The sequence below is a fragment of the Xiphophorus couchianus genome, chromosome 18, assembly GCF_001444195.1.
Source record: "Xiphophorus couchianus chromosome 18, X_couchianus-1.0, whole genome shotgun sequence".
Taxonomy (NCBI): Eukaryota; Metazoa; Chordata; class Actinopteri; order Cyprinodontiformes; family Poeciliidae; genus Xiphophorus; species Xiphophorus couchianus.
In genome coordinates, this window is record NC_040245.1 from 219402 (window position 1) to 246693 (window position 27292).

The 27292-nt window shown below is 44.4% G+C and overlaps 3 protein-coding genes and 1 long non-coding RNA gene across 6 annotated transcripts; 3 read left to right on the plus strand and 1 right to left on the minus strand.

Annotated features, from left to right (window-relative positions):
* Positions 1 to 84: 84 nt before the first annotated feature.
* Positions 85 to 7718, plus strand: LOC114161690 (uncharacterized). The gene is made up of 7 exons (XM_028045180.1): positions 85 to 185; positions 2271 to 2468; positions 3447 to 3541; positions 3661 to 3817; positions 4021 to 4200; positions 4515 to 4562; positions 6791 to 7718. The coding sequence occupies exons 2-7, from the start codon at positions 2288 to 2290 to the stop codon at positions 7279 to 7281; spliced, it is 1152 nt and encodes a 383-aa protein (XP_027900981.1). The 5' UTR covers positions 85 to 185; positions 2271 to 2287; the 3' UTR covers positions 7282 to 7718.
* A 466-nt stretch (positions 7719 to 8184) lies between these two features.
* Positions 8185 to 8722, minus strand: LOC114161820 (uncharacterized). Its single transcript, XR_003599086.1, has 2 exons — positions 8616 to 8722; positions 8185 to 8582 (listed from the first exon to the last, which is right to left on the minus strand). It is a non-coding gene; the product is annotated as an uncharacterized LOC114161820 (long non-coding RNA).
* A 1328-nt stretch (positions 8723 to 10050) lies between these two features.
* Positions 10051 to 16536, plus strand: LOC114161818 (zinc finger protein OZF-like). 2 transcript variants are annotated; one of them, XM_028045401.1, is made up of 2 exons: positions 10051 to 10684; positions 14309 to 16536. In XM_028045401.1, exons 1-2 carry the CDS (start codon positions 10582 to 10584, stop codon positions 15637 to 15639), a joined length of 1434 nt encoding a protein of 477 aa, XP_027901202.1. In that variant the 5' UTR covers positions 10051 to 10581; the 3' UTR covers positions 15640 to 16536. The 2 variants fall into 2 exon arrangements, with proteins under 2 accessions (XP_027901202.1, XP_027901201.1); XM_028045400.1 differs by having other exon boundaries at positions 10551 to 10685; positions 14298 to 16536.
* A 2452-nt stretch (positions 16537 to 18988) lies between these two features.
* Positions 18989 to 25103, plus strand: LOC114161817 (gastrula zinc finger protein XlCGF57.1-like). 2 transcript variants are annotated; one of them, XM_028045397.1, is made up of 2 exons: positions 18989 to 20383; positions 21810 to 25103. In XM_028045397.1, the coding sequence occupies exons 1-2, from the start codon at positions 20281 to 20283 to the stop codon at positions 23528 to 23530; spliced, it is 1824 nt and encodes a 607-aa protein (XP_027901198.1). In that variant the 5' UTR covers positions 18989 to 20280; the 3' UTR covers positions 23531 to 25103. The 2 variants fall into 2 exon arrangements, with proteins under 2 accessions (XP_027901198.1, XP_027901199.1); XM_028045398.1 differs by lacking the exon at positions 18989 to 20383 and adding an exon at positions 21510 to 21670.
* Positions 25104 to 27292: the final 2189 nt, after the last annotated feature.

Below are 27292 nucleotides of genomic sequence, written 5' to 3' on the forward strand. Positions count from 1 at the left end.
TTGTGTGGAAATGAAGTGGTTGGTGTAAACAGTTTCCAGGCCAGCAGGGGGCGCGCAGCTGGAGCAAAAATGTTGCGCGTTTAAGGAAAGGAAAAAACCGAGTGCGGAGTCTGCGCAACGAAGTTTCGGGAGAACCGCAGAGAAAGAAGGAGGAGGAGGAGAACAGCGCCATTTTTATTTTACTGGTAATTATTTTTCGACTCATTCTGCTTCACATCAGCGCTGCGTGGCGTCGTTATTTACCCGAAACAAACAGCTGAAGTTCAGCTTCCGCGACAGGAATGGTGAAAATGCGAAAGCAGAAGGAAAAACCAGCAGCGTTTTGTCCTCCATGTCTGACACCGAGAGCCGCGATTAACCCTCCGAGCGACGCCGGAAAACAGAGCCCAGACCGGCCGGAACATTCCAGATAAAGACCGGGTCCACACCGAGACCATCACGAGTTGTTCTCCGCCCGAAAAACGCTTTAAACCGGCGCAGATTAGCGGAGAGTCTGACTGCCGCAGCCCGACTCGATCATCAGGGAGGAGCGGCTGAACAAAGACCCGCAGCACCGCTGCTGATTGGCTCACAGCGGACACGTGACCGGCGCAACGGTCGTTTTAAATCAGATAAATTAGCACGTTAACAAATACGCAAACTGTTTCTTCCGCATTTAACACGACCGTCTGGCAGAATAGCAACACTTTCAGCAATAATTCATATTTCAATATAACCTGAGTAGATTTAAATACCTTTAATTATTCAAATTATGCGAAAATTAAGACAATAACAACAAGCTGAAGTTATTTATTAGTTATTTATAACTGACGTTATTTATTACATTTACATTCACAATGTCTAGGGTTAGGGTTAGCCTAACCAATGGCCAAATGTAAATATTACTAATATTGACATATTACAATGAACATTTTGAAATCAAGCTTTCAACAAGATATTTTGGTTTTGCTTTCTACTTTTTTTTTCAAAACAAGTCATATTCATTCATTGAATGATTTACAAATAAACATGAAAAAGAGTGAAGAAATATAACAAAATGTTTACCTTTTTCTGAAGTTTGGATAAATCTGAATCCCCTAAAAATACTTCTAATAGTCCTTAATTCAGCTAAAAAGTTCCGTTCAATTCTGCAGAAAATCAAACTTTGTTCATCCAGGCAAGTGTAAAACGCTACAAGCGAAGTCATTCTTAAAGAAACACACCGTACATCTATATCACGTACATCTATATCACGGAAAGCCGTTAAGCTTTTATAGGACCAGCTGCCCCCGTTATGCTGCCCCCTGGTGGAGTTTTCAGCTACTTCCATATCAATATATATTTATTCGCTCTGCTTCCAAACATAAAAGCAAGCAGATGAAAATATCTTTGTATGTTTTCTTTTGGATGATAATGAACTGCAGCACCTCAGGAAACTGAAGCAGCAGGTTTTCTGCTGCATTGCAACTTTTTAAAAATTATAAGGATGAGTTTTGTGATTTAAACCAGTTATCATTGTTCAGACTCACCTACGGTAACTTACAGATTTGAAGGGGACTTCTGCTTAATGTTTGCTTGTTGTCTTCATGCAGATTAGCATTACAATAAAATACAAAGACCTTACAGTGAAGTCAAATATGCAGCATAAGAAAATCTACAGAAACCCATTCAATAAATGAGAATATTAATAAAAAGTCTATTTATTTCAGCAACTTTATCACTAAGTGAAAACACTATGTGGGTTAGTTACACACAGACTGATGTTTTCCAGTCGTTATTTCTGTTTTCTGCTTCCAGTTAATGAACATCCATCCATTTTCTTCCACCCTTGTCCCTGGTGGGTCAGGAGGTGCTGGTGTGAGAAACGGGGTCACCTGGACAGGTCGCCAGTCTGTTGCAGGGCAACACAGAGACAGACAGGACAAACAACCATGCACACACGCACGCACACACGCACACACACACACACACACACACACACTCACACCTAGGGGGAATTTAGAGAGACCAGTTAACCTGACAGTCATGTTTCTGGACTGTGGGAGGAAGCCGGAGAAGGGAGAGAACCCAACCTGCCCAGGGAGAACATTCAAACTCCATACAGAAAGACTCTGGGACGGGAATCGAACCCAGGACCTTCTTGCTGCAAGGCAACAGTGCTACCCACTGTTCCACTGTGCAGCCCGGTTAATGGAAAACTTAACTGGGCTGTATGGAAAACTTCATGAGTCTGTTGGGAGCAGCGACGGATCTGGAGCAGCTCAGTGATGTCCCTCCTGTCCTCCCTGCAGGTCTGGGCCCGGTTCTGATGGATTTCCCAGAGGATCAGAAGATGGCGGCGCCCAGCGGCGACGCGGCGTGGGGCGAAGACGAGGAAGACGGCGTCCATGGAGGAGTGAAGGAAGCGTTCCGGTCCAAACCCCGGTTCTCCTACACGGAGGTGAAACTGCTGCTGGATGAGGTGAAGAAGAACAGACACATCCTGCTCAGTGAGTGGTCTGTCTCGCCGTCTCCATGGCAACCGCATCAGAACCTGTGCAGTGATGCTGTTAGTAACGTTTCTGTCTCCTCCTGAATATCTTAGCTTCCTGAGTCATTCAGATTTCCATTTAGTAAAAATGATTCATAACAAAAACACAATTTTTGTTTGAATCCCTGAAAAATCCCCCAGAGCTCCAATCGGAGCTGCTGGACGTGGACCAGCAGGGCCACCGTACTGCTCAGAGGGCCTCATGGACTAAACATGATGCTTTTCATCTCAAACCTTAGTAGGTTTTTATGACATAAATAAACATGAAGCAGAACAAAAATTAAACATTTGACCATTTTCTACAAATAAAGATCTGCTTCTGAGTCTGAGCTTCTGCTGCAAAACCTTTAACCCCAAATTATTCACGCCCTGAATTTAAATGACTTTCATGCAAAGCTAGTCACAAATAATAAATGGATCTTTATCTAGTTCATTAAAGTATTTATAAGTATTTTTAGTCAGTTCCTCCAGTATTTAACAATCATTTCTGTAATTTGTGGAGCTGCTTTAGAAATATTTCTGGTATTTTCGAGATTCCCTCGTGGAGAACAGATTTGATCCATCAGGATATCAGGAGAGAAATACCGCCACCTGTAGGTGGGAGTGAGCATCACTTCAACACAATGTTTTGATCATTTTTCCAATAAAGTCACAGTTATTGCTGATTTTTACGTAAACTGGATGGAGAGTTTAGGCTGATCTGGAGCTCCGCCCACCGACCCGACTGGCTCAGAGGAAACATGGCGGCACATCAAAACACAGCCAGAATCTGCTGGGGGTATGAATATTTCTGGGCCTGGCTGAAACTGAAACAGTCAGACTGGAGCGAGAGATTCAGCTCTGGGCTTTGACTAGGCCATTCTAGCCCATTGGATCAAGGCTTTATTTGTGCAGTTCATGATCATCATCATCCTCATCCTGAGTGTTTTTCTTCCAGAGAAGTTTAACCGCGGCGTGTCGGTGGACGCCAAGAAGCAGAAGTGGACCGAGATCACGGATCGGATCAACGGGCTGGGAGAGAACCACCGAGAGGTCGGTCCCTCTGTCCTCCTCATCCCCCTTTGTCTCCCTTTCTTCATCCGTCCTCCTCCGTCCCTCTGGGCCAAACACAGCCCGCCTTTGTCTTATCGCTCCCTCTTCGTTCCTCTCAGACGCGGCAGATCATGAAGAAGTGGGCGGACCTGAAATGCGACGGGAAGCGGCGGCTGCTGGCCCTGCGGGGCCCCAACGGCTCCAACCTGAGGAAGAAGCGTCTGGGCCCGGTGGAGCGGATGGTGCATCGCATCCTGATGATGAGTCCTTCTAGAGGTCAGCTGTCTCCTTCTGCTTGCCCTCTGTCCTCCAGATCGTCAGCCTGAGTAGATCTGGTCTCAGCTAAGATTTGTGTCAGATCATTTTTGGCGACCTGCCGTCCCGTTTGTGGTTTGTTCGCTCTGGGCTGCCGCAGAACCAACATGGCCGTGCCTGCCGGCCCGGTCTTTTACCAGCTGCTGTCGTGTTCGGGTCCCCAGATGGCGGCAGCGACCAGGACTGGAGTCCTGCCGAGGACTTTTCCAAGTCGCTCCAGACGGGTCCGCTGATGCAGCCGCCGGCACCGTATTCCTACCTGAACCTGAATGAGAACTCCGGTTCCCATGGCGACGGCCTGTCCTTCGACATGTCGCCTCTGTCCTCGCCGGAGAACGAACCCGGTGAGCAGATTAAAGCCCTACGCTTTAAAAATGGCGGTAAAAGTAGGCAGAGATTAATTTCTACAACATTTGTGTCTTTAATGTTCCAATCAATTTATTGTACCATGAACACATCCCTAATAATTACCATAACTGATGCACCTGGGGGCGGGGCCACACACACAGTGAGAACGGCCCTGAAGGTAAAGGTGTAAGCAGCTCAAGTCCAGCATGTGTGGGGTCTGCAGAGCTGCTAGCTGGCTCCCTGACCTTTGACCTGTGCAGCTCCTGGGTGGAGTTACTTCCTCCGCTGACCTGATGTTGTTGTTTCGCAGACGAGCTGATCCACTCCTCCTCCGAGTTCGAGCAGGCCGATGATGAAGGTAAGACGGCGATGATGATGATGATGAAGGATTCAGTCTTCTGCTGGTTCCGTTGGGTCTGGACCAAGGCCGGGTTTCAAACATCCAGTAATCGATTTGAATCGATTTTCATTTGAATGGCCCGACATGAATTCATTAACGCTTTAAATCAATCCTTTTAATGCGCCTTTTACCCATAATGCCTCACCAGTACCGTAACAAAGCAAAATGGCAGAAACTTTGAAAGCCAACAAAGTGAAGACAGCAACCAACTGGATGAGAGCCAGACGGTTAGCAGGCTTTGCTACATGCAGGTGGAACAGGGTTTCTGCGCGGCAGAAAAATGTAGTCAAATTAAATGAGCTCAAATTAAGGCCAGTAAAAAGTAACTAAAGGTAGTAAATTTTTCACCATCCGTTCAAAATATTTTTAATTTTCCTTTGATGCTCATTTATTGTTTTAAGTTTGTTTTACTAAAATCTGTATAAAAATGATAACTACGGTTCTGGCAGGACCTGAGCTGTCACTGATGGACTCCAAGCTGCGTAGTGTTGGACCCGCCTAACGTGTTGAGACTAGCCAGTCATTTAGCTCTTCGCCAGGGGAAAATATAAGTTTTCCCGCGTCGGGAGCTGCAGACAGGCAGCGGACCTGCTGACTCTAAAGCTCAGAGCTGAGCTGCTCTGAACATCGCAGCAGCTAAAGTAAGTAAAATCACACCAGCTGCAGTGTGAACAAAGTCAATAGTTAAGATTCCACTGCAAATGTAGGAAACATGTTAGAACAAGTTTATCATTCATTATTAGCTGGTACCATTTAGACACGTTTCATGTTATTGTTTACATCCAGAAATTTTGCAAAGGCAAAAAGACCATTCTTCTCCTTGCCGTCCGGAGCCGGTAGAACGGTTCTGGTAGAACGGTTCCGGTAGAACGGTTCCGGTAACTAAATGAAACCTTCTAATTTAGAGCAGTGCGCCGCAGCAAAGGGAAAATAACTCAGAAAAACCGTCAAAGAACAACTCAAACCACTCGTATCCCCTCCTCCCTCACTTTCCCTGTCGGCTAGCTACACGCAGACTCGTTGCCATGGCAACAAACCAACAGATATATGCATGAGGGTCCATCACCATAAAACCCGCAAACGTTTCCCACACAAAGGGCAACACATTCAGTCCTCAACAGTTTCCTGTTTCCAGGCTGGATGTTTTTTAGATTGTTAGATGATCTGAACTCAGCGCTGGTTAATCGGCTCATTTAAACTGCTGCTCTAATGGTGACCATGATCTGACACTGTGTGTGTGTGTGTGTGTGTGTGTGTGTGTGTGTGTGTGTGTGTGTGTGTGTGTGTGTGTGTGTGTGTGTGTGTGTGTCGGTTGCCTCGCTGCACATGGACATTTGTTTATTAAACTGTCCAATGACCTGTGAAATATGACACCTTGAACCTTGTTATCAAGTTGTCCTAGTTTGACGATTAGTAGCAAACTAATATTCTGAGAATAAAACATCAGCTTGTGAAATTAGAATGTCGTTGCATTTTGCTGATATTCTTAAAAAGAACAAATATCCTGAGTCTTATGGATTTAGAATAAGCACTAAAAATAGTGCTTCCTGTTTTTGACATGTGAGGTTTTGGTCTAGTTAAAGTCACAGTTAGACCTTCAAGTAAGTGAGATAAAGTTTTACATGAGCCGTCATCTTACATGGTCAGTGAACCGACTGCAGATTCTCACAGATTATCAATCTATAAAAGGTTTGACCTGCCGATTTCAATTTAGCCAGTGAAATTTGTTTGATTGAAATGTCATTAAATATAGGAAGAAAGTCTCTGTTGGTCACAGTGAGGTCACTACTGATGACTACAGGCTTGCAGACCTGACCTGGTGGGTCGGTCTGTCAGTCAGTCTGTCCTCTCACTGCAGAGCAGAAGAGGACAGAGATGATTTATAGATCTTTGCTAAAGTAGAAACGATCAGAGGATGAGATCGGCGTCACGTAAATATCCACCCATCTCAAAAATGTAGAAAATCGGTGCGAAATTGGCTCAATTTTGTGTTGGTTCTGTGAACATTCCACTGCAATTGTGTTCTGAAGGTTCCGGACCTCAGGCCCGGCTGAAGGTTCTGAAGGTTCCAGACCTCAGGCCCAGCTGAAGGTTCTGAAGGTTCCAGACCTCAGGCCCGGCTGAAGGTTCCGGACCTCAAGCCCGGCTGAAGGTTCTGATCCTCAGTTCCCCCCTCTCTCCTCCAGGTCCGTCCTCCCAGGACGTCAAGCAGAGGATCAGACCCGTCTTCACGTACTCCAGGACTCACCAGAACCAGAACCAGAAGTCCTGCAGCCTCCCTCCAGGGGGCGCCGCTCCCTCCTCCTCCTCCTCTTCGTCGGCAGCGGCCGGCGGCCCGCCGCCCGCCCCATCGCTCCCGTCCCGGCCGTCCCCATCCCGGCTGTCCTCCCAGAGCCTCCAGCAGCAGCGCGCGGGCCGCCTGCTGCTGGGCTCGGTGTCGCGCTCCCTGGAGGTTCTGACCCGGTCCGTCCAGCTGCTGGTGGAGAACCAGCAGGAGTTCGTCCAGGAGTCGCTGCAGCTGCAGAGGGACGCCGTGGACGTCCTCAGAGACTTCTCTGAGACTGCGCTGCGAATGCTGAGGGACAAAACCAGCAGCGGACCGCCCGGACCGGATCAGAACCACCAGCAGAATCCCCCTACCGGGTCTCAGCAGCAACATCCAGCCTCATGGTTCTGACCCTCCTACTGCCCATCTGACCAGAACCGGAATGCAGGACACGCTGACCTGCTGCAGGGCCGGAACCAGGTTCTGACCCAGTCGGTGCCGTTGGTTCTGATCTGGTCGGTTCCGGCTCTTTATTTATTGACATCCTGCTCAGGTTGTCCTCACGTTGGCAGCAGGACAAATGGAGAAAAACTCCCAATTATTTTGATTTTTCAGTCAACTCACTTTATTTTAAGTTGTCAACATTAAACACAGGAAACAAAAACATAACAATGAACAAACTCATAATTTACCAAAAAAGGAAATTTAATTTAAAAAGGAACAGGCTGAAGCCAAAGCTTGTACTCGCCTACCCCTACTGAAATGTTTTTTTACGCTCATTTGCTACAGAAACAGACTAAAAATATGATTGAAAATAAAATATTCATAATTTCAACAAAACCTTGAAACCTTGAGTTTCCAGTTTATAAATTTACAGCAAAAATTAACAGCAAACTTTGGTAGGAATGTGAAAATATACACATTTATCATGAATAATAAATGAAAGATGAGATTCTTCAGAATCTGTCCTCCAAAATGGCCACTCTTTCTCCTGGGTTCATCAGGAGGGGCGAGGGGAGCTGCGCTCCACTGAACACCTGCTGCTCAGCTGATGCAAGTTCACCTCCCTGCAGCAAACAGGAAGAGCGGGACGGACCACTGTCAGTCTCAGACCTTATTTGGAAATGGGACCATTGCACTCCAGAAGTGAAGGGGGCGCTATTTCCTATATTATCCACAGTCTCCCATTTTTATTTTTAAAGAAATCTGTGATATATCTTCACCTTTAGGAAGGATTTTCACTCTCAGCATGAATTTGAACTTCTCTCTTTTATTTACTTCAACGCAGCTCACAGTTTTTAACACATTCTGTAGCTTTCTGTGAACTTCTATATTGGCTTCTTAGTCGCATCTTTTTGGGCCTGATACTGCCTCTAGTGGCGTGGAGGTGGTAACACAGCTAATATAATTACATTGCTAAATCAGAATACCACAAAGTCTTTATTAGTAATTATGGCATTACTGGAAGTTTAAAAATAAACTCCTTTACAAAAGAACATACCTTTTCATTCCTTTAGTAAGTAGAGCTAATTAAATGACATAAACAAAACCTGAAAGTGATTCCAGTTTCACTTGATGACCAACCTTTTGAAACTGTGGCTAATTTTAAATTCCTTGTGTCCTTTCTGGACAGTCAGCTCAACTTTGCTGAAAATACTGGTTATATTTTTAAGAACTATTCTCAGAGACTCCGTCTTTTAAGACCCAGTGATCTTGGGGTTACCTCTAGTTGTCTACTCAACAACCTCTAGTTAGTTAGAGGTTGTTGAGTTAAAATGTTAAAACCTAACGTTCTAACTAGAGTTTTAACTCAACTCAAGTTAAAACAACATTTTAACTCAAGTCTTAACTTATCATCTCCTCGCCTGTTTTGGTCACATGAGCTGCAGATTAACAGACAATCTTTTACAAAAACTTTCTATGGCAGGTAAAACAGCAGGTAAATAGTAAAACCAAAAGCGACTCTCTCAACTGTTTGCTGAAAGAACATGAAAGATGGCAGAAATATTTTAGTACATAGCATCCATCTTGTTTTCTGTCAGTTTGAGCCTCTGAGCTCATGAAGGTGTTACTGTTTTCCTCTGGTGACTAAGAACATCTATTAGAAATCGTTTATTGACAGTGAATAATTATTCTTAACCAAACTAAATGATAACATTTACCTATTGCTTGCTAAGTGTTTTGCTCTATTAACAAATTGTTAAGGCGATTCTATGAATATGATTTATCGTTTTAGAGTCGAAAGAAAATTTCCACGTTGATAGACTAATTAGATTCATTTTATTTTTTCCTATATATAAGAATCTACCAACAAAAAGTCTCAGAATAATTTACATGGCACTGTAAAAACAAACCTGTTGTGTTCTTCTACTGTGAATCTAATTCATTTGTTTGTTATTGACTTTTGCTCAATTAAATTTCTTATGTATACGTTGCAAATGGTATTTTTATTCTAGTTGATCATGTTGTTTTTCATGCCTCCTTATTTCATTAGTTCCTCCTATGACTGATGGAGATATATAGATATTATTTATAATGTAAAAAGATATTGTTTAAATGTCATGTAGATGTAGAAGTACACAGAAAGCTACAGAATGTGTTAAAAACTGTGAGCTGCGCTGAAGTAAATAAAAGAGAAGTTCAAATTCATGCTGAGAGTGAAAATCCTTCCTAAAGGTGAAGATATCAGATTTCAAAAGAAAATAAAAAATGGAGGCCTCGGATAATATAGCAAATAGCGCCCCCTTTACTTCCGGAGTGCAATGGTCCCATTTCCAAATAAGGTCTGAGACTGAGAGCGGTCCGTTCCGCCCTTCCTGTTTGCTGCAGCGAGGTTCTTCTTAGGTGATGACCACCTGAGGGGGCGGAGCCAGGAGGATCTGAAACAGCTGCCTCTGATTGGAAAGTGATAAAACATTCATCTTCAGGAAATAGAGTAATCCAGTCCAATAATAGCTGAGATACTGCTCCACTTAAATACGCATTTTTGATCCAAATTATCAGACTTTATAGGAAAGACCAAATTTACAGCAAAAAACTATGAACAGTAAATGCAAGTCATATTGGCACATGAATTTATTGGAATAGGTTTAAAATTTCATTAAATAGAATAGAATAGAAGTACTTTATTCATCCCAGCAGGGAAATTATTTCGCAGTTACAGCATAGAGACAAGACACAACAACAACTACTGAGTAGCAAAAGTAAAGAAGACAAATTTATGCTTGGTAATTTAAGATTCACTGTTTTTTGTTTTACTACCAACTACAAATTATTGAGGCGAATAATCAGTTTCAAACAGAGACAAAATCTATTTGCACGTCAAATATAAACTATAAACGCCTTTTAAATAATCAAAAATCCCATAATTGCTTACATGACCCTCCCAATATGGCGGACATGTTAGCGTCTCGCTGATGCCCTGTGTGGGCGGGACTTCCTGGTGTTCTACTCCGTGATTGGCGGCTCCAGCCTCTGACCCCAGTGCGCAGACTCGTGCTTCTCTCCGGTACAATGGCGGCAGTTGGAGCGCCGTCCTCCGTGTTTTCTCGGGTTTCTGTCCACGGAGCAGCAGCGGGAGAGTTAATAAAGCTGTAAGACAGAAACAGCAGCAGTTGGTGAACTCTGGAAAGAAGAGAAACGGTTTGAGGCTCAGCTGGAACTGCTCAGTAACTGTTAAAGGAAAGTTTGGAGAGAGAAAAGCTAGCAGAGATGTGGAGGCAGCAGGTCAGACAGCGACTGGATGCAGCAGAGGAGCAGAGACACGAAATACTGGATGCTGCTTTCAGCCCCGAACATCGGCTGCACACATCAGGTTTGGAGATTTACCTTCTTCATCCGGGATGGGAGCTGCAGGCCGGAAGCTGCTGGGTTCTCCAGGAGAACATGTGAAGCTGTTGGTCCTTGATGCTCTTTGGATGCAGAACTAGGAGTTTATCCAATATGGCCGCCGCACATTTACAATGAAGCAAAAGTTTATTTTCATTCTGACAGTTTGTGTTGCATGGACCTTACCAAGCTCCGCCCACAACCGACCCACATGACCGCAAGTCTCACAAACAAAGCCTGGTTGTTTCTAGGTAACATGACTGATTAGTGAATCGTTTCTACCGGATTTTCACAATAAATCAGCTGCTAAATGGACAGAGGAACTAACAAGTTCATGTCATCAACTGGGAGGAGGTTACTGGTTTCTCAGTCACAAGCTGGTTGCAAACCTGAGGCCAGCAGGTGTCAGTCAGTTATGGTAGATCTGAACTTTGACCTCAATATGAGAAGCTACAGTCTGACAGGAGGAACCAAAGAGCTCTGTAAAGGTAAAGGCAAATCTTCTGAAGTTGGGATATAATTCATTTAATTTCACATAATTACCGCGGTAGAAGCCATTTGTTTGTTAAAATTTTATGAAATATATTTGTTCTATTTGATGTTTGTTGTGAATGACGTAAACTCACAAACTAACGAGGTAATTAGTCCAACGTTTAGAAACTACAGCGGCTGTAATGAGCCACAGCAAAGGGAAACAAAGGTAAAATAACCTGAACAGGTGATCAACTCAAAACCACTCCTACCTTTTTACTCTCTCTCTCTGTAGTTTAAGCACACCTGTTACCGTGGCAACCGCCTGCTCCCCGCAAGACGAGCAAAGATTACGTTAAAAACATAACATTCAGTCCGTTACGATATCAAGTCTCCAGGCTTGATATTTATTTCTCGATTATTAATCAGAGCTTCCCTGAACACAGCGATGGTTGATTGACTAGCTGTACTTGGTGCTAACGTGGCTAACACGAGTAACCGTTTAGTCCAAAGCCTTTTCTGCTAAAATAAAATCTTTAGTGTATGTCAGATACAGACACATTGCATATTGATCTGTTTAGCTAACGTCAGACTGTGTAGCAGACAGGCTACAAGGTGTACAAGTTGGATCAGTTCTGCCATTATGCTGTACTTAGCTAACGGGAAGCTAAGGGTGTTTGTGAGACGGCCACGTAGAATGGGCATCAGCCAATGAAACGCGGCCCCTCTGGTAAGGTCCATTAAGAAGATCCGTCAGAGAACATGTTTGTTTAAAGTTTGACGACATGAAAGGCTGATAAAAGGATTATTAGCTTCCATTGATCAACAAGCCATTTTCTGTCAAGAGCTGAAGCTACTCAATGACAGATTATTTCCTGAAGAAACACGTTCTGTGTTTTCACTAATAAATTGGGTTTCATTCACTGTTTAAATGACTAAATGAGTCCAGGTTTAACCAGCAGAACTTTACAGCTGAACAGATGGAGTCCAGAGCCGTTAAACACTGAGAAACATCAATAAACAAATTCAAAAATAAGCAACTATTAAAGCTGAAAATTATAATGGGTAATAAAGAAATTATTACAAAGGATTTTAAAAAAAGATAGTTAAAAATATGCATTTGCTTCACTATGTAATGCAATTACTGCCAACTTTTTTGCAGAGAAACTTTTTAAAAATTAGAGGATTAATCTGCACATCCACAATAAATCCAGTACCAATGTACCCAAACATGACAAATGCAGAGAAATGTCTCAATTTCAACACTTACCTACAAAAGAACCCATGAAGCTCCTCTTCCTGCTGTCTGCACATCCGACCCACTTCATCCATCTGACCTGAATAATAAACTCCTGGCTCTCATCAGGTGATTTAAGCAGCTGCTTTCAGTCTGGTTTCCATGGTTACCTAGTCAAAGGGTTCAAGGACATCCATATAAACACAGACAGTGGCAGAAGGTTGGTTCTGGTTCTGTTGGACCTCAGCATCTGAAAATAAATAAAGAACTTGTGTACTAGTTAAGAGCTGTTGAACAACTGAACAGATTTCTGAACTGAAGCTTCAGCCCGGAGACCTGCCGTATCAGGCGCTCAGCTCATGGCGCCCAGCTCATGGCGCCCGTCTGCGGAACATAAGCCACGCCCCCGATCCTTACTTTTCAAAATAAAGCTCACATCACAGGAGGTGTCCAGGCTGTAGCCATAGTGTTTCCCTGACTGGCTCTACCGCCGCAGCTTCATCCGCCATTTTCTCAATTTCACCGTCTCGTTCACTTCTTGCTTCAGATTGGCTGATCACATGATCAGCGCAGCGTCTTAAAGAGACAGGAGCGCAGCCTGCCTATTTTCAGCCAAAAGAGACAAAAACAACTATTCTTTTTTTAAACACATGGAAAATACAGACTAGGGCCAAATAACGTCGGTCAAAGTCATGAGTCTTGGTTTTGGTTAATTTTTGGTTTATCGCCCAAACATAAAATTATGTTTAATTTTTAGAATTTCAGAAAAATATAGAAGGAGGCAATTTAATCACTAACCATTCTCTGACTTATGTCTCTTTTATAGTGTTAGACACTGCAGCCTCCTTAAAGAAGAAGATGCAGTAATCATCTTTAGGAGGTTTGCTGACTGTTAACTTAGTGCTGCGTACTTTAAAGCAGATTAGGACATTTGAGAAAAAGGCGCATTGCATATCTACATGTCAATATCTACCTGTTTATCTCAGAAGCTCCAGTTGACTGTTTTATTGTTCCTGAAAGTTAAAAATCCTTTATTATGTAATAATTATAATTTCATTAATAAGTTTTAGGCCTGTCGCGATAAACAATAAATCAATTAATCGTACGATAAATTAAAACTATCGACCTCATTTTAATTATCGGCATTATCGTCTCTTCCGGCCTTTTTCTCTTTCTGTTGATGACTGAATGAAGGAATCCAGGCTTTCTGATTGGCTACCTGTCACATTCAACAGGCTGCGTTAAGATCCCAGTCGGGGAAAACCCCTGATTTAGATCAGAGCGGCAACGATGATCTACCGTAACACACCACAAACTACAGGATGATCGGTTATGAAATCGTAAGCGACAATCTTAGAAAGACCAACGTTTTAAGATTGTCATAAGGGGAAAAATAGGAGCAAAAATCATGTAGTGTGAATTATTGCATCAGGTAGTCGATGTGCCCATCTTCTCTATTTAAATCTAATTATTACTGAAGGGCAACATAATATACAGACTTCATAATCTGCACTCTTGGTTGAATGCAGTATTTATTTCCACTTTGGCTTTATGATGTTTAGTTTTTATCAAGTACATTTTTTGTTAATGGAGACTGAGAATCCATTTTGTTTTTATTTTTGGTTGTTTTGTTTATTTTGTTTATCAGTTCCAGTGTTTAAATATTCTTTTGAAAATAAAGTGTATCTATCTTTGGCAGGAAATCACATCATTATTACGTCATTTCCATTAAATCAGTGTAAAAAGGTCTTCAAACAATATTATCGTTTATCGCAATAATTTTTGAGACAATCATTCAGCAAAATTTGTTATCGTGACAGGCCTAGTAAATTTCACTGTCTTTATTATGTTAACAGGTTTCATTGTTCATTATGTACATAAATGTTTCTATGCTCCCTGCAGATGTTCTGCTGGTTAAAAAAGAACCAAGTCCTGATCTGGACCAGAACCATCCAGAACCCGTCCACATAAAGGAGGAAGAGGAGGAACCCTGGAGCAGCCAGCAGGGGGAGCCGCTCAGCGTGAAGGAGGAGGCTGATGCCTCCAGGTCTCCAGTCATTGCTGTTCTCATAAAGAGTGAAGATGATGAAGAGGAACCTCTGATCTCTCATCTTCATCAAACAGAAGATGAAGAACTGCCAAGCAGCAGCTCAGCTCAGCAGAACCTGAAAGCAGAAGAGGGCTATGGAGGAGCAGAATGCACCATAAATCCGGATCGAAACCCTCATGGAGACGCTTCCAGCTCTTCAGAGACAGAGATCAGTGATGATGACGATGAGGTGAACCACCCTGGGTCAGAAGATGAAGGCAATGAGAATGACTGCAAAGGCTTCAGAGAGAATACAAACATGGACCAGGAGGGGGAAGTCCAGACAGATCTGAAATGTTTTAAATGTACTGAATGTGGTCAAAGTTTTACCAAGAAAAACCATCTCAAAGTTCATGTGAAAGTTCACACTTTGGAGAAACCGTTTGGCTGTGAGGTTTGTGGACAAAGATTTGATGAAAAGTCCTATTTAGACCAACACATCATAATCCACTCAGAAGAAAAAACATTTGTTTGTAACGTCTGCAGACAAACGTTCAGCCAAAGAACACATTTAAGCAGACATATGAAAATCCACAGCGGGGAGAAACCGTTTGGCTGTGATGTTTGTGGACAAAGTTTTAACAGGAAATCCCATTTAAACAGACACCTGAAAATTCACACAGGAGAGAAACCTTTTGGGTGTGACATTTGTGGACAAAGATTTCATGAAAAGGCCTATTTAGACAGACACATCAAAATCCACTCAGGAGAAAAACCATTTGCTTGTGATGTCTGCGGACAAAGATTTAGTAGAAAGGCACATTTAGACCGACACATGGGCAGCCACGCTGATGAGAAACCTTTTGGTTGTGACGTTTGCAGACAAAGATTTACCCACAAATCTGCTTTAAACAGACACATGATTATTCACACAGGAGACAAACCTTTTAGCTGTGAAGTTTGTGGACAAAGATTTAACCAAAAGTCAGTTTTAATGACACATGTAAGGATCCACACAGGAGACAAACCCTACGCCTGTGATTTTTGTGGACTAAGATTTAACCAAAAGTCAAATTTAAACAGCCACATCAAAATCCATACAGGATACAGACCGTTCAGTTGTGATGTTTGTGGACAAAAATTTAACCGAAAAGGAAATCTAAACATGCACATGAGAACCCATGCAGCAGGGAAGAATCTTTAGATACTCCGATGGTTGAGGAAAAAACACGGACATGTTCTGACTTAGATCACTGCAAATTAAATGGGTCTTTACTCCAGAACTTTTTTAGCTTCTTTTTTTTCATGAAAAATGTATTTGGTTTCAGAAACATTTAATCACGAGCAGAACAGACAATAATCAGTCGATTTTATCAGATTGTTGAGAAAAGTGCTGATGTATCTGCCGTCGTCTCAGCAGCAAAGACTCAGCTGAATTTTAAACAGGCTTATCTTTGGTCAGCACATCCCATTGTAACCAGCAGCGCCCCCTACTGTCTGAAACAAGGAGCCAATGGTGATCTGTGGGCTTGTTTTCTGAAGGACAAAACATCATTGGTTCTCTTCAATGAGTCTCATGAATTAGACCCATGAGCTAAAAAAATTAGCTGGAGCTAAAACCATTAGCTGGTGCTAATAGCATTAGCTGGAGCTAACTCCAGTAGCTGGTGCTAGTGCCATTAGCTGGAGCTAACAGTATTAGCTGGAGCTAAAGCCATTAGTTGGAGCTAAAACCATTAGCTGGAGCCAACACCAGTAGCTAGCGCTAACATAGTAACAGACCGAATCAGAACATCTAGACCCACGGCGCTCAGACGGGTCCAGAACATGGGCTGAGGAGAACCAGAACCAGACTGCTGCTCAGAGGTCCAAAGTCCTTTAAGTTTTTATTTCAAATCAAGGTGGTCCAACAGAACTCGGCTTTCATTCTGCCAGAACCTTCAAGTGTGTGAGAACCCGTCTGCCCTCCAGACAGTGTGAGGAAGATGTTAGCCGGCCTGCAGCTGTTTGTGGTCCTAATGTTTCAGCTGATTGTCGTAAATACGTCAACGCACACAACTTTGAAAAAATAAATAAATCATCACGTTCAATCAAATTCAAAGTCCTGAAATTTGTTGATTTTTTTGTGTGTGTTTGGAGCAAAACATTCAGTGTTTCCTCTGATGCTGCTGCGGCATGACACTCAAGGAAGACTCAACTTCCTGCACAGATGTGGGATAGTTTCTGTTACGACCAAGAAGAGACTCCAGGTGGACTGCGTCCGCCTTCCCTGTCCTCTGAACTGGACAATCAGAAAAGATGATGGGGGAGAACAACTGAACGTTCTTGGAGATTTGAAGTTTCTTTAATTACTGGAGACAAATTGCTTTAATTTCTTTTTTTTTTTATCGCCCCACAAGGGGTCTGTTTGTGGGCTCTAGTGTCCCTTTTTTCAAAGTAGGCTGACAGGAAAGGGGGGAAGACATGCGGCAAACGTCGTCGGGTCCAGGAGTCGAACCCGCGACGGCTGCGTCGCTACGTTTGCCTGAATGTGGGTCGCGCTAACCCCTCCACCACCACGGCACACCCACATTGCTTTAATTTCTAATCTGTTGAACATTGTGCATTTTTCACTATTTTTGTTTTATCAGTACATTTAGATCAGCCCTATTAAAAGAAAAAATCCAGCAATTCAAACAGCAGCTTTTGCTAAAATGTTTTTATATAATATAGAATAGAATAGAATTCAACTTTATTGTCATTGCACTGTCACAAGTACAAGCAACGAGATGTAGTTTGCATCTATCCAGAAGTGCTCTACGAGATATAAATATTTATTTACAGATGTACAAGACTATGTATGTATGGACTATAAGGGGTTATAGCAAGAGATATAGATATTGTGTATATATATAAATATGGGAGCTATATGCACAGATTATACAGAATATACAAGAATGTTAGGGAACGGATTATAGATAAATAATGGCAGATAGAATTTACAGGTTGTATGTGTGTGTGAAGAAAACAGTCCGTGATGTGTGTGTGTGTGAGGATAGTCCATGTGTTATTGTTGTATGAGAGGATAGGGGAGTACAGTCCTTATAGTTTATGTTTTATGTCAGGAGGCGTTCAAAAGCCTGACAGCTGTGGGAAAGAAGCTGTTCCGGTGCCTGGTGGTTCTGGTCCGTAGGCTTCTGTAGCGCCTCCCAGAGGGCAGGAGGGAAAAGAGTGTGTGTGCTGGGTGAGTGGAGTCCTTTGTGATTTTCCCGGCCCTTTTCAGACACCGCTTCCTGTAGATGTCCTTGATGGCAGGGAGCGGTGCCCGGCGATATACTGGGCAGTTTTCACCACCCTCTGCAGCGCCTGCCGGTCGGAGACAGAGCAGTTCCCGTACCAAGCTGTAATACAGTTGGTGAGGATGCTCTCAATGGTGCAGCGGTAGAAGTTCGTGAGGATCTCTGAGGACAGGTGGTTCTTCCTCAGGGTCCTCATGAAGAAGAGGCGCTGATGCGCCTTCTTAATGAGTTTGGAGCAGCTGGTCGTCCAAGTCAGGTCCTCGGAGATGTGGACTCCCAGGAACTTAAAGGTGTCCACACGCTCCACCACTGTCCCCTTAATGTGGATGGGTGGATGTGGGTCAGCGTTCCTCCTGAAGTCCACGATAAACTCCTTGGTCTTCTCGGTGTTCAGCTGCAGGTTGTTTTTGTCGCACCACTCAGCCAGACGGTCTACCTCCTCCCTGTAAGCGGCCTCGTCATTATCTCTGATGAGGCCGATCACCATGGTGTCGTCTGCGAACTTGATGGTGGCGTTAGAGCCGTGGACAGGTCTGCAGTCGTAGGTGAAGAGGGAGTAGAGGAAGGGACTCATCACACAGCCTTGTGGTACTCCGGTGTTTATGATGATGGTGGATGAGAAGTGGTTGTCCAGCCGGACATGTTGAGGTCGACTGGTCAGGAAGTCGAGCAACCAGTTACACATGAGTGGACTGATGCCGAGGTCTGTGAGTTCAGTAATGAGTTGTGATGGGATGACAGTGTTGAATGCTGAACTAAAATCTAAGAACAGCAGTCTGGCGTAAGTGTTCTTACTGTCCAGGTGAGAAAGGACAGAGTGCAGCGCTATAGAGACTGCATCCTCTGTGCTCCTGTTCTGCCTGTATGAAAATTGGTGGGGGTCTAGTGTGGGGGGGAGACAGGATCTGAGGTGTGCTAGGACCAGCCGCTCCAAGCACTTGGTAATGATGGGGGTAAGGGCTACCGGGCGGTAGTCATTGAGTCTGGTTGGGTTGGGATTCTTGAGGATTGGGACGATGGAGGTAGACTTGAAGCAGGTCGGTACCACAGCGCGGGCCAGGGACAGGTTGAAGATGTCCGTCAGCACTCCTGCCAGCTCCCCAGAGCACGTTCTGAGGACACGTCCAGATATGCCATCAGGACCCGCAGCCTTGTGGGATTTAATCCTGCTCAGAGCCGCTCCTACGTCAGTGGGGAGGAAAGTCAGTGGCTGTTGGCCTGGGGTGGTAGCTGCTTTGGTTGCAGTTGTGGTACTCCCTCTCTCAAAACGAGCATAGAAGTTGTTAAGTTCGTTGAGGAAGGAGACATCAGTAGAAGCGGGGGTTGTATTGGGGTTCTTGTAGTCTGTGGGAATCTGAAGGCCTTGCCACATACGTCGGGGGTTGGCGTTAGAAAAATGATCCTCCACCTTCCTTTTGTAGTGGTGTTTGGCCTTCTTGATTCCCTTCTTCAGCTCAACCCTGGCTGTACTGTAAGTCTGTGCATCCCCTGACCTGAAGGCGATGTTGCAGGCCTTCAGCAGGAGACGAACGTCTCGGTTCACCCAGGGTTTCTGGTTGGGGTACATGGTAATGCGTTTGCAGGTGGTGACACGTTCTATGGTGGTGGAAATATGGTTCAGTACAGATGAGGCGTACTGATCCAAGTCTGTATGGTGGAAAATAGTCCAATCTGTTTTCCTGAACCGGTCCTGGAGCACAGCGTCTGAGCCCTCTGGCCACACCTTTACTGTCCTCACGGTAGGTTTCACACGTTGGATGAGTTACATTAAAAAGAACAAGGAACTTGCTGAATGGATAATTATTGATCCTTCAATAGGAAACCAAAATATTTCATATCAATTTGGAGACATGATTTAATTATTAAATATATACTTTCTCAGTTTTATTTTATTGTGCAACTTTCACTGTAATAGTTGAAGCATTTAGATTTAATTTAAACGATGCAGTTAAAGTTCTATTTTTAAAATGCTCAACTAGCTGGAAAAAAAATTAATTAGTCTAAATGAAATTTAAAATACACCTTTTGTGTCAATGGAGGTCTAGAAATGTTTAACTTTTACTGGGTACATTGTAGTACTGGGTACTTATTTCATCACATTAAAGTTAATTTAATTATTCGATGTATTTAAAAATATACTTTGTGAAAAAGAAGAGCTCTGCATTTCAAATGCATCACAGAATAAACAGCTTGCAAAGAAATGTGCTACAAATTCAGCTTCTATTGTGAAGAAAATGCCACTCGGAACATGGCGGCAACGAAACGTGTGGCGAAACTTAATGTGGGCGGGACTTCCTGGTGTTCTACTCCGTGATTGGCGGCTCCAGCCTCTGACCCCAGTGCGCAGATTCGTGCTTCTCTCCGGTACAATGGCGGCAGTTGGAGCGCCGTCCTCCGTGTTTTCTCGGGTTTCTGTCCACGGAGCAGCAGCGGGAGAGTTAATAAAGCTGTAAGACAGAAACAGCAGCAGTTGGTGAACTCTGGAAAGAAGAGAAACGGTTTGAGGCTCAGCTGGAACTGCTCAGTAACTGTTAAAGGAAAGTTTGGAGAGAGAAAAGCTAGCAGAGATGTGGAGGCAGCAGGTCAGACAGCGACTGGATGCAGCAGAGGAGCAGAGACACGAAATACTGGATGCTGCTTTCAGCCCCGAACATCGGCTGCACACATCAGGTTTGGAGATTTACCTTCTTCATCCGGGATGGGAGCTGCAGGCCGGAAGCTGCTTCAGTCAAAACAGCGGAGGTTAGCTCGATGCTAAAATTAGCTCCGCTCACACGGTTATTACGGTAAAAGTCAGACTGACTTTTGACGTTAACGTCGTTATCCGCGTGACCTTTCAATGAACTCGGAAGTAATGAGAGCGGGAAATACAGAACATGCTTTCTCCTTCTATTCATTATTATTAACACACTGAACTGTACTGAACTGGCTCGATGTTGTTTCCCAAAGTTTTATTAGAGAAACACAACAGGACATAAAATAAGAACAAGAGTTTTAAATGTAAATATAAATTAAAATAAGTCGCAGGTTAGCTGTGACTGCACCAGTTATTCTGCCCTGATTTCTGAAGCTAAGACCTTTGACGCGGTAGGATATAAATTTATATCCCATTATGCAACAAACTTTCGTTTTTGCTGCTAATCAGACGTTGAATCAATTAGAGAATATAAATGTAAACATTGCGCTGACAGTTATTGTAATTGATGCCAATTACATCCACAAGGAGCTTCAGGATTGAAACTGTTCAAGTCCAGCATGTTAATCCTTTTGTTGATGCTGCTAATTCTCAGGCAACAAGAAAACATTTTATTGCTCCTATTTCAAAGCGATCAAAAAATCACGTTGTCTCAAGTTGGAATTATGAAAAAGCTTTAATATTTCAGTTTTTCTTGTTTCATGTCATTACTCTAACATGCAATGTTAGCAGAAATGTATTTTCTTGTATATGTATAACATGTCAGTTTCTGACAGTTTTAGCTTCAGAAGGTTCAGATTCTGGTTCAGTTATTAGAGGAGTTATTCTTCCTAGGGGGGCTGCACAGTGGCACGGTGGCCTTCCAGCAAGAAGGTCCTGGGTTCGATTCCTGGTCCAGGTCTTTCTGCACGGAGTTAGCATTATCTCCCTGTGCATGGTGGGTTCCCTCCGGTTCTCCGGCTTCCTCCCACAGTCCAAAAACATGACTGTCAGGATAATTGGTCTCTCTAAATTCTAGGGGGGTGTGTGTGTGTGTGTGTGTGTGCGTGCCTGGTTGTTTGTCCTGTCTGTCTCTGTGTTGCCCTGCGACAGGCTGGCAACCTGTCCAGGTGACCCCGCCTCTCGCTGGACAGGCAGCAGCTCCTCCTGACCCCAGTAGGGACAAGGTGTTAGAAAATGGATGGATTCTTCCAAGGGATGCACAGGGCAACAGTGGAAAGAAACAACTCCAGGACGTTCTAACAGAATCAGAACCAGGCTCGGTGTGAGTGAAGCTGAGGAGACTAATTGATTAGAATGAACATGTTGGGTTCATTTCTAGTGGCTCCTGTTCTATTTCTGTATGTTTTCAACATCGACTTGAGCAGATGCTTGTAACGTCCATCTTGTGGTTCCCTGCAGACGTTCGTCCCACTGCCACCGTCAGAGAAGATTCCCCGGAGGAGCCCCGCTCTGACTGGGACCCAGAACCCATCCGGATCAAGGAGGAGCAGGAGGAGCTCTGGGACAGTGTGGCGGGGGAGCAGCTGGACTTGAATGAGGAGATGGAGAGCACCAGAAGAAGAGTGAAGAGTGAGGACGAAGATGAGGAAGAGGAGGAGAAGCCTCCGGTCTTACTGGGCACTCTCCCTAGCATCAGCTCAGTGAACCAGATGAAGTCAGAAAGCGATGAAGAGGATGGAGAAGGAGGAAGATCCAGAAGGATCTCAGATCCCAACACACATGGAGACACTTCCAGCTCTTCAGACACTGAGGTCAGCGAGGAAGAGGAGGGTGATGATGAGAACCATTCTGACACTCAACTCAAGCCCTTGTCAGACTCCGAGGCTGAAACCGAAGGGAGTGAAGACGACTGTGAGGAGAGCGGCTTTCGCAAGGTGAAGGGGAGAATTCCCAGCAGAGCTTGGAGCTGCGCCGAGTGCAGTAAACGGTTCGCCTCCAAGCGCTCCCTTCAGAGTCACATGGCAAGTCATTCACAACAAAGACCTGACGGGAAGGAGGAGAAATGTTTTAGTTGTGACATCTGTGGGAAAAGTTTCAAGAGAAAAAGTCACTTAAACCTTCACACAATAATCCACACAGGGGAGAAACCGTTTGGCTGCGACGTCTGCAAGCAAAGATTTGGTCGAAAGTCTCACCTGAACAGACACATGACCATCCACTCTGGGGAGAAACCCTTCCAGTGTGAGAAATGCGGCAGAAAGTTTGCTAGTAAGTGCCGCCTCAACTCACACCAGAGAGTTCATTCTGACGAGAAACCATTTGGCTGCGACATGTGCGAGCAAAGATTCAAGGACAAGTCGGCAGCGAACCGACACATGAAAGCCCACTCTGGAGAGGAACCAATCAGAGAAAAGCAGTTTGGCTGCAACCAGTGCACTAAAAGGTTCACCAGTAAAAGTTGCTTGAATTCACACCTGCGAATCCACAGCGGAGAAAAACCGTTTGTTTGTGATCTCTGTGGGCAGAAATTTTTCTACAAGGCGAATCTGAAAGCACACATTCGGATTCACACAGGGGAGAAACCCTACAGCTGTGACGTGTGTGGACAAGACTTCAGATCCAAGTCGCATCTAAACACCCACCAGAGAATCCACACCGGAGAGAAGCCGCTCAACTGCGACGTCTGTGGACAACGATTCAGCCGCAAGTCACATTTAACCAGACACATGAAGGTCCATACAGGAGAGAAACCCTTTGGCTGCGTTCAGTGCAGCAAGAGGTTCACCAACAAAACCGACCTGACCTTCCACCTGAGAATTCACACCGGGGAGAAACCATATGCCTGTGATTTCTGTGGGAAGAGATTCATGGTCAAATCAGCTGCAAACAAACACATGAGAGTGCATTCGGGAGTGAAGCCATTTGGCTGCCATCTCTGTGGGCAAAGGTTCACAGCGAAGCCCAGTGTGAAGAAACATATGATCATCCATACAGGGGAGAAACCCTTCTGCTGCAAAGTCTGCGGGTATAGATTCAACCTGAAGACCAGTTTAGACAGACACGTTAGGATCCACACTGGAGAAAAACCATTTGGTTGTGACATTTGTGGACGGCACTTTAACCGCAAATCCACCTTAAATACACACATGAAGATCCACAGAGAAGAGAAAGTTGCCTAGAAAGGCAACTATGGAGAAAATTTGAGTTCACAACTAACCCAACCAATACACTTTTCAGCTTTGTTTGGAAATTAATGTGATTTGTGAACAGAAATGGTATTTCATTCATGGAATCTGTTTGTGGACAGTTACACCGAAAGGTGTAACTGTTGATCCGCTGTTGATAAAATGATCCGCGGATCATTTTAGTTGTTTCTCAGGTTATCGAGTTGTTTATCTGGGAAAATACAAACTGTTTTAGCTGTAATGTTTATGGGAGAGATCAGATCTGGAAGAGAAAACAAACCGAATAAACACTTATCCTAAGACCAGCTCCGTCTGATCCACAGCCAGATTTAACAGGATGCAGTTCCTCCTTCTAACCACAAGTCCAGTCGAATTAATGGTTAGACTGAACAGAAAACTTGTGGATTGATTCAGTTAGTGACTAATTAGAGCATTTAAGTCCTTTGATCAAAATAAGCTGCTTTGATCTTGACTGTAACGTGTCAGAAGGCCTAGTCAAAGGCCATAACCTAAAGGACTGGCTGCAGTATGTTGTTACTGCCACAAAGAGGCTGAAGTCTTGTGTACGAGTTCCTTTCGTCTGTAAATATTAGCTGTTATTAGAACCGCTTCTGCATTTTAAGGTGCTGAACTGATATTTATTTGTAGTTTTCTATTTATTTTAATAACCAGGCGCTTCTGAAAGGAACATCAGCTGCTAATTAAAACCTTTCAGTTTTCAAATAATCAGAAGTTTGACTGAAAGCTCAGCAGATCTGATCCGATTACCGGTTTTATCGATATTTATGTGACACCAACCAGAATCATGCCGGTTTTCTGATCTTCTGTTGCCCACCTGTCCTGGTTCTGATCCAGTTCTGATCCAGTTCTGAACCAGCCCAGTGCTCCAGACTTCGGCAGGAAGCCATGTTTGGTCTGAGCTGGTTCTCACGGTTAGCTCAGACTCATCATGCTGAATCCTCGTCCTTCTCCTGGTAACAGAACCTCAGATCAGTACCGGTTCTGGACTCAAAGTGGTACCGACTCATATTGGCTATTTGACTCATTTAGGCCCCTGGTTTTTGCAGATTGGTAGCAGAACCAGCTTGGTGGAAAGGACTCCTGGTCATGTTGGAGCTTAAATCAGATTATTCCTGAAAGGACGCTCGGGTTTAACATCCTGATGGAAACATAAGCAAATCATTTTATTTCAGTGTCTTTAGGATAAAAACATAAACTTTATGATTATGTCTTCAAATGTCGCTTGTGCTCTGTTTGAGGCAGCCATGACGGGAGCTGGGTGTTCATGATGAAGGCCCGCCTCCCGGAGGCAGAACCTTCGTCCTGTTTGGGTTTGAATGAAGAGCGTCTGCTAGCGCCTGGAAGGAACAGAAACAGACATGTTTGCTTTTAATGAGAAGCAGAAATACATTTCAGTAGAACCGGATCAGGCAGGTTATTGTTCAGCTTCTATCTGATTATTGTAAGGTGGTTCTGACAGAATTGTTTCTTTTCTATGTAAAATAGTCGATCTTTTATGCTTCATGTTTTTAAATGTTCTCACTAATAAACACATTTTACCACAAAACACTGCTTTCTAAGAAACTTTTATCTTGACGGAAATAATCTGAATATTAGTTTAAAAACTAAATTGAACCACTTTTCATCAAATTTGAACACAGTTCTCGAAGCCGGCCTCGGCATTTAACTTCAAGACCACAACCGTAGAAATATCACCAACATAAATCCGAGCAACAATCTACCGTATTTTCCAGACTATAGAGCTCACCTTTCTATAAGCCTCATCCACAAAGTTTTTTTTAAAAACTGGAAACATCCATATATAAGCCGCTGGTCTCTCCACCACTCTCGCTTTTCCACAGCAGAGGGCAGCGTCCTTAATAAATCTGCTATTGCTGCCCTCCGTCTCCAACGCCGAACCATGGGTCGGTTCACGCCGCGCTTACTGCAGTGGCTATCGATCTGTGCTACCAGATTGATAGCCTTCAACTCAAAAGCTGCATCATATGAACTTCGTGTTGTTTCCATGATGAGAGGAATGAGTTTGAAAACATTTCTCCGTCATGCCTGCTGCTAGCATGTACAGGTAATAAATGAAAAGCAGCCCTGTCTTCTTTGATTTCCAATGATTCACTTCCTGCTAGAGAGCCCCCTGGTGGTTGAAGCCGCTGGGATGTGCTCTGTGGGCCTCATGGGGAGGACATCGACAACATGTCTGACTGCATCACGGACTACATCAGATTCTGTGAGGAGACTGTCATGCCAGCCCGGACCGTGCGTTGCTCCTCCAACAACAAACCCTGGATTACCAGCGACCTGAAGTGACCTAAACAAAAAGAAGATGGCTTTCAGGTCTGGAGATAAGGAGGAGCAGAGGAGAGTCCAGCTTGAAATCAGAGAGACACTGAGGACATGCAAGGACAACTACAGGAGGAAGCTTGAGTCCAAACTCGAGCAGAACAGTGTGAGAGATGTGTGGAAAGGAATGAAGAACCTCGCTGGGGGCCGGGATAGAGCAAACCAGTTCAACCAGTTTTTCAACAGGTTCAGCTCACCTCCTGCTACTCCCATACCACCACCAGCCCCCCACACATCCACACTGCCCCAAGTCGTTCAATCCACCAACCGGCATTCTCCTGCACACCACTTCTCCTTCAGCCCACCATCCCCCCTCCTCCCCCATCTCCACTGCAGACAACAACACCTACCCCCAGCTAACGGTGACTACAGGCCAGGTTAAGAGACAGTTGGAGCGATTACACCAGGGGAAGGCTGCAGGACCTGATGGCATTACAACACGGATCCTGAAGACCTGCTCCATCCAGCTGGCCCCGGTACTGGCACACATGTACAACCTGAGCTTGAGGCTGGAGAGAGTCCCGCTGCGGTGGAAGACATCACATGTGGTTCCTGTTCCCAAGAAGCCAAGGCCATCTGACCCAGAGGACTACAGACCAGTCGCTCTCACATCTCATGTGATGAAGGTCATGGAGAGACTGGTCCTGGCCCAGCTGAGGCCTCCGGTGAGGACGTTTCTAGACCCCCTGCAATTTGCCTACCAGCCCCACTTAGGAGTGGACGATGCCGTCATCTTCCTGCTGCAACGAGCGCTGTCGCACCTGGATGGTGGAGGAGACACTGTGAGAATCACATTCTTTGATTTCTCCAGTGCCTTCAACACCATCCAGCCTCTGCTGCTGGGTGAGAAGCTGCGGAGGATGGGTGTCAACGACTCAGTGATCTCCTGGGTTACTGACTACTTGACAGGCAGGCTACAGTTTGTCCGTCTGGGCAGTGTCCTGTCTGATGTGGTGGTCAGTGACGTAGGAGCTCCACAGGGAATTGTGCTTTCTCCCTTTCTCTTCACCCTGTACACCACTGATTTCCAGTACAACTCTGAATTATGTCACCTACAGAAGTTTTCTGATGACTCAGCGGTTATCGGGTGTATAGGGGATGGAGGGGAAGGGGGAGTACAGGACACTGGTGGACGGCTTTGTGGAGCGGTCTGACCAGAATCACCTGAGGCTCAACATTAGTAAGACCAGAGAGATGGTGACTGACTTCAGAAGGAAGAAGATACCTTCACGGCCACTAAAGGTCAAAGGGGAAGTGGTGGAGGAGGTGGAGGATTACAAATACCTGGGAGTTGTAATCGGCAACAGACTGGACTGGGCATCTAACACTGACGCTGTGTGCAGGAAGGGGATGAGCAGACTCTATTTTTTAAGGAAGCTGAGATCCTTCAATGTGTGC

What these genes read in the sequence shown, in the direction of transcription:
- LOC114161690 (XM_028045180.1), top strand. Translation starts at nt 2,288, where the DNA reads ATGGATTTCCCAGAGGATCAGAAGATGGCGGCGCCCAGCGGCGACGCG. An exon ending in GATGATGAGTCCTTCTAGAG is followed by an intron (nt 3,818 to 4,020) that starts GTCAGCTGTCTC and finishes TCGGGTCCCCAG; the next exon opens with ATGGCGGCAGCGACCAGGAC. An exon ending in CTCGCCGGAGAACGAACCCG is followed by an intron (nt 4,201 to 4,514) that starts GTGAGCAGATTA and finishes GTTGTTTCGCAG; the next exon opens with ACGAGCTGATCCACTCCTCC.
- LOC114161818 (XM_028045400.1), top strand. Translation starts at nt 10,582, where the DNA reads ATGTGGAGGCAGCAGGTCAGACAGCGACTGGATGCAGCAGAGGAGCAG. An exon ending in CATCGGCTGCACACATCAGG is followed by an intron (nt 10,686 to 14,297) that starts TTTGGAGATTTA and finishes AAATGTTTCTAT; the next exon opens with GCTCCCTGCAGATGTTCTGC.
- LOC114161817 (XM_028045397.1), top strand. Translation starts at nt 20,281, where the DNA reads ATGTGGAGGCAGCAGGTCAGACAGCGACTGGATGCAGCAGAGGAGCAG. An exon ending in ACATCGGCTGCACACATCAG is followed by an intron (nt 20,384 to 21,809) that starts GTTTGGAGATTT and finishes GGTTCCCTGCAG; the next exon opens with ACGTTCGTCCCACTGCCACC.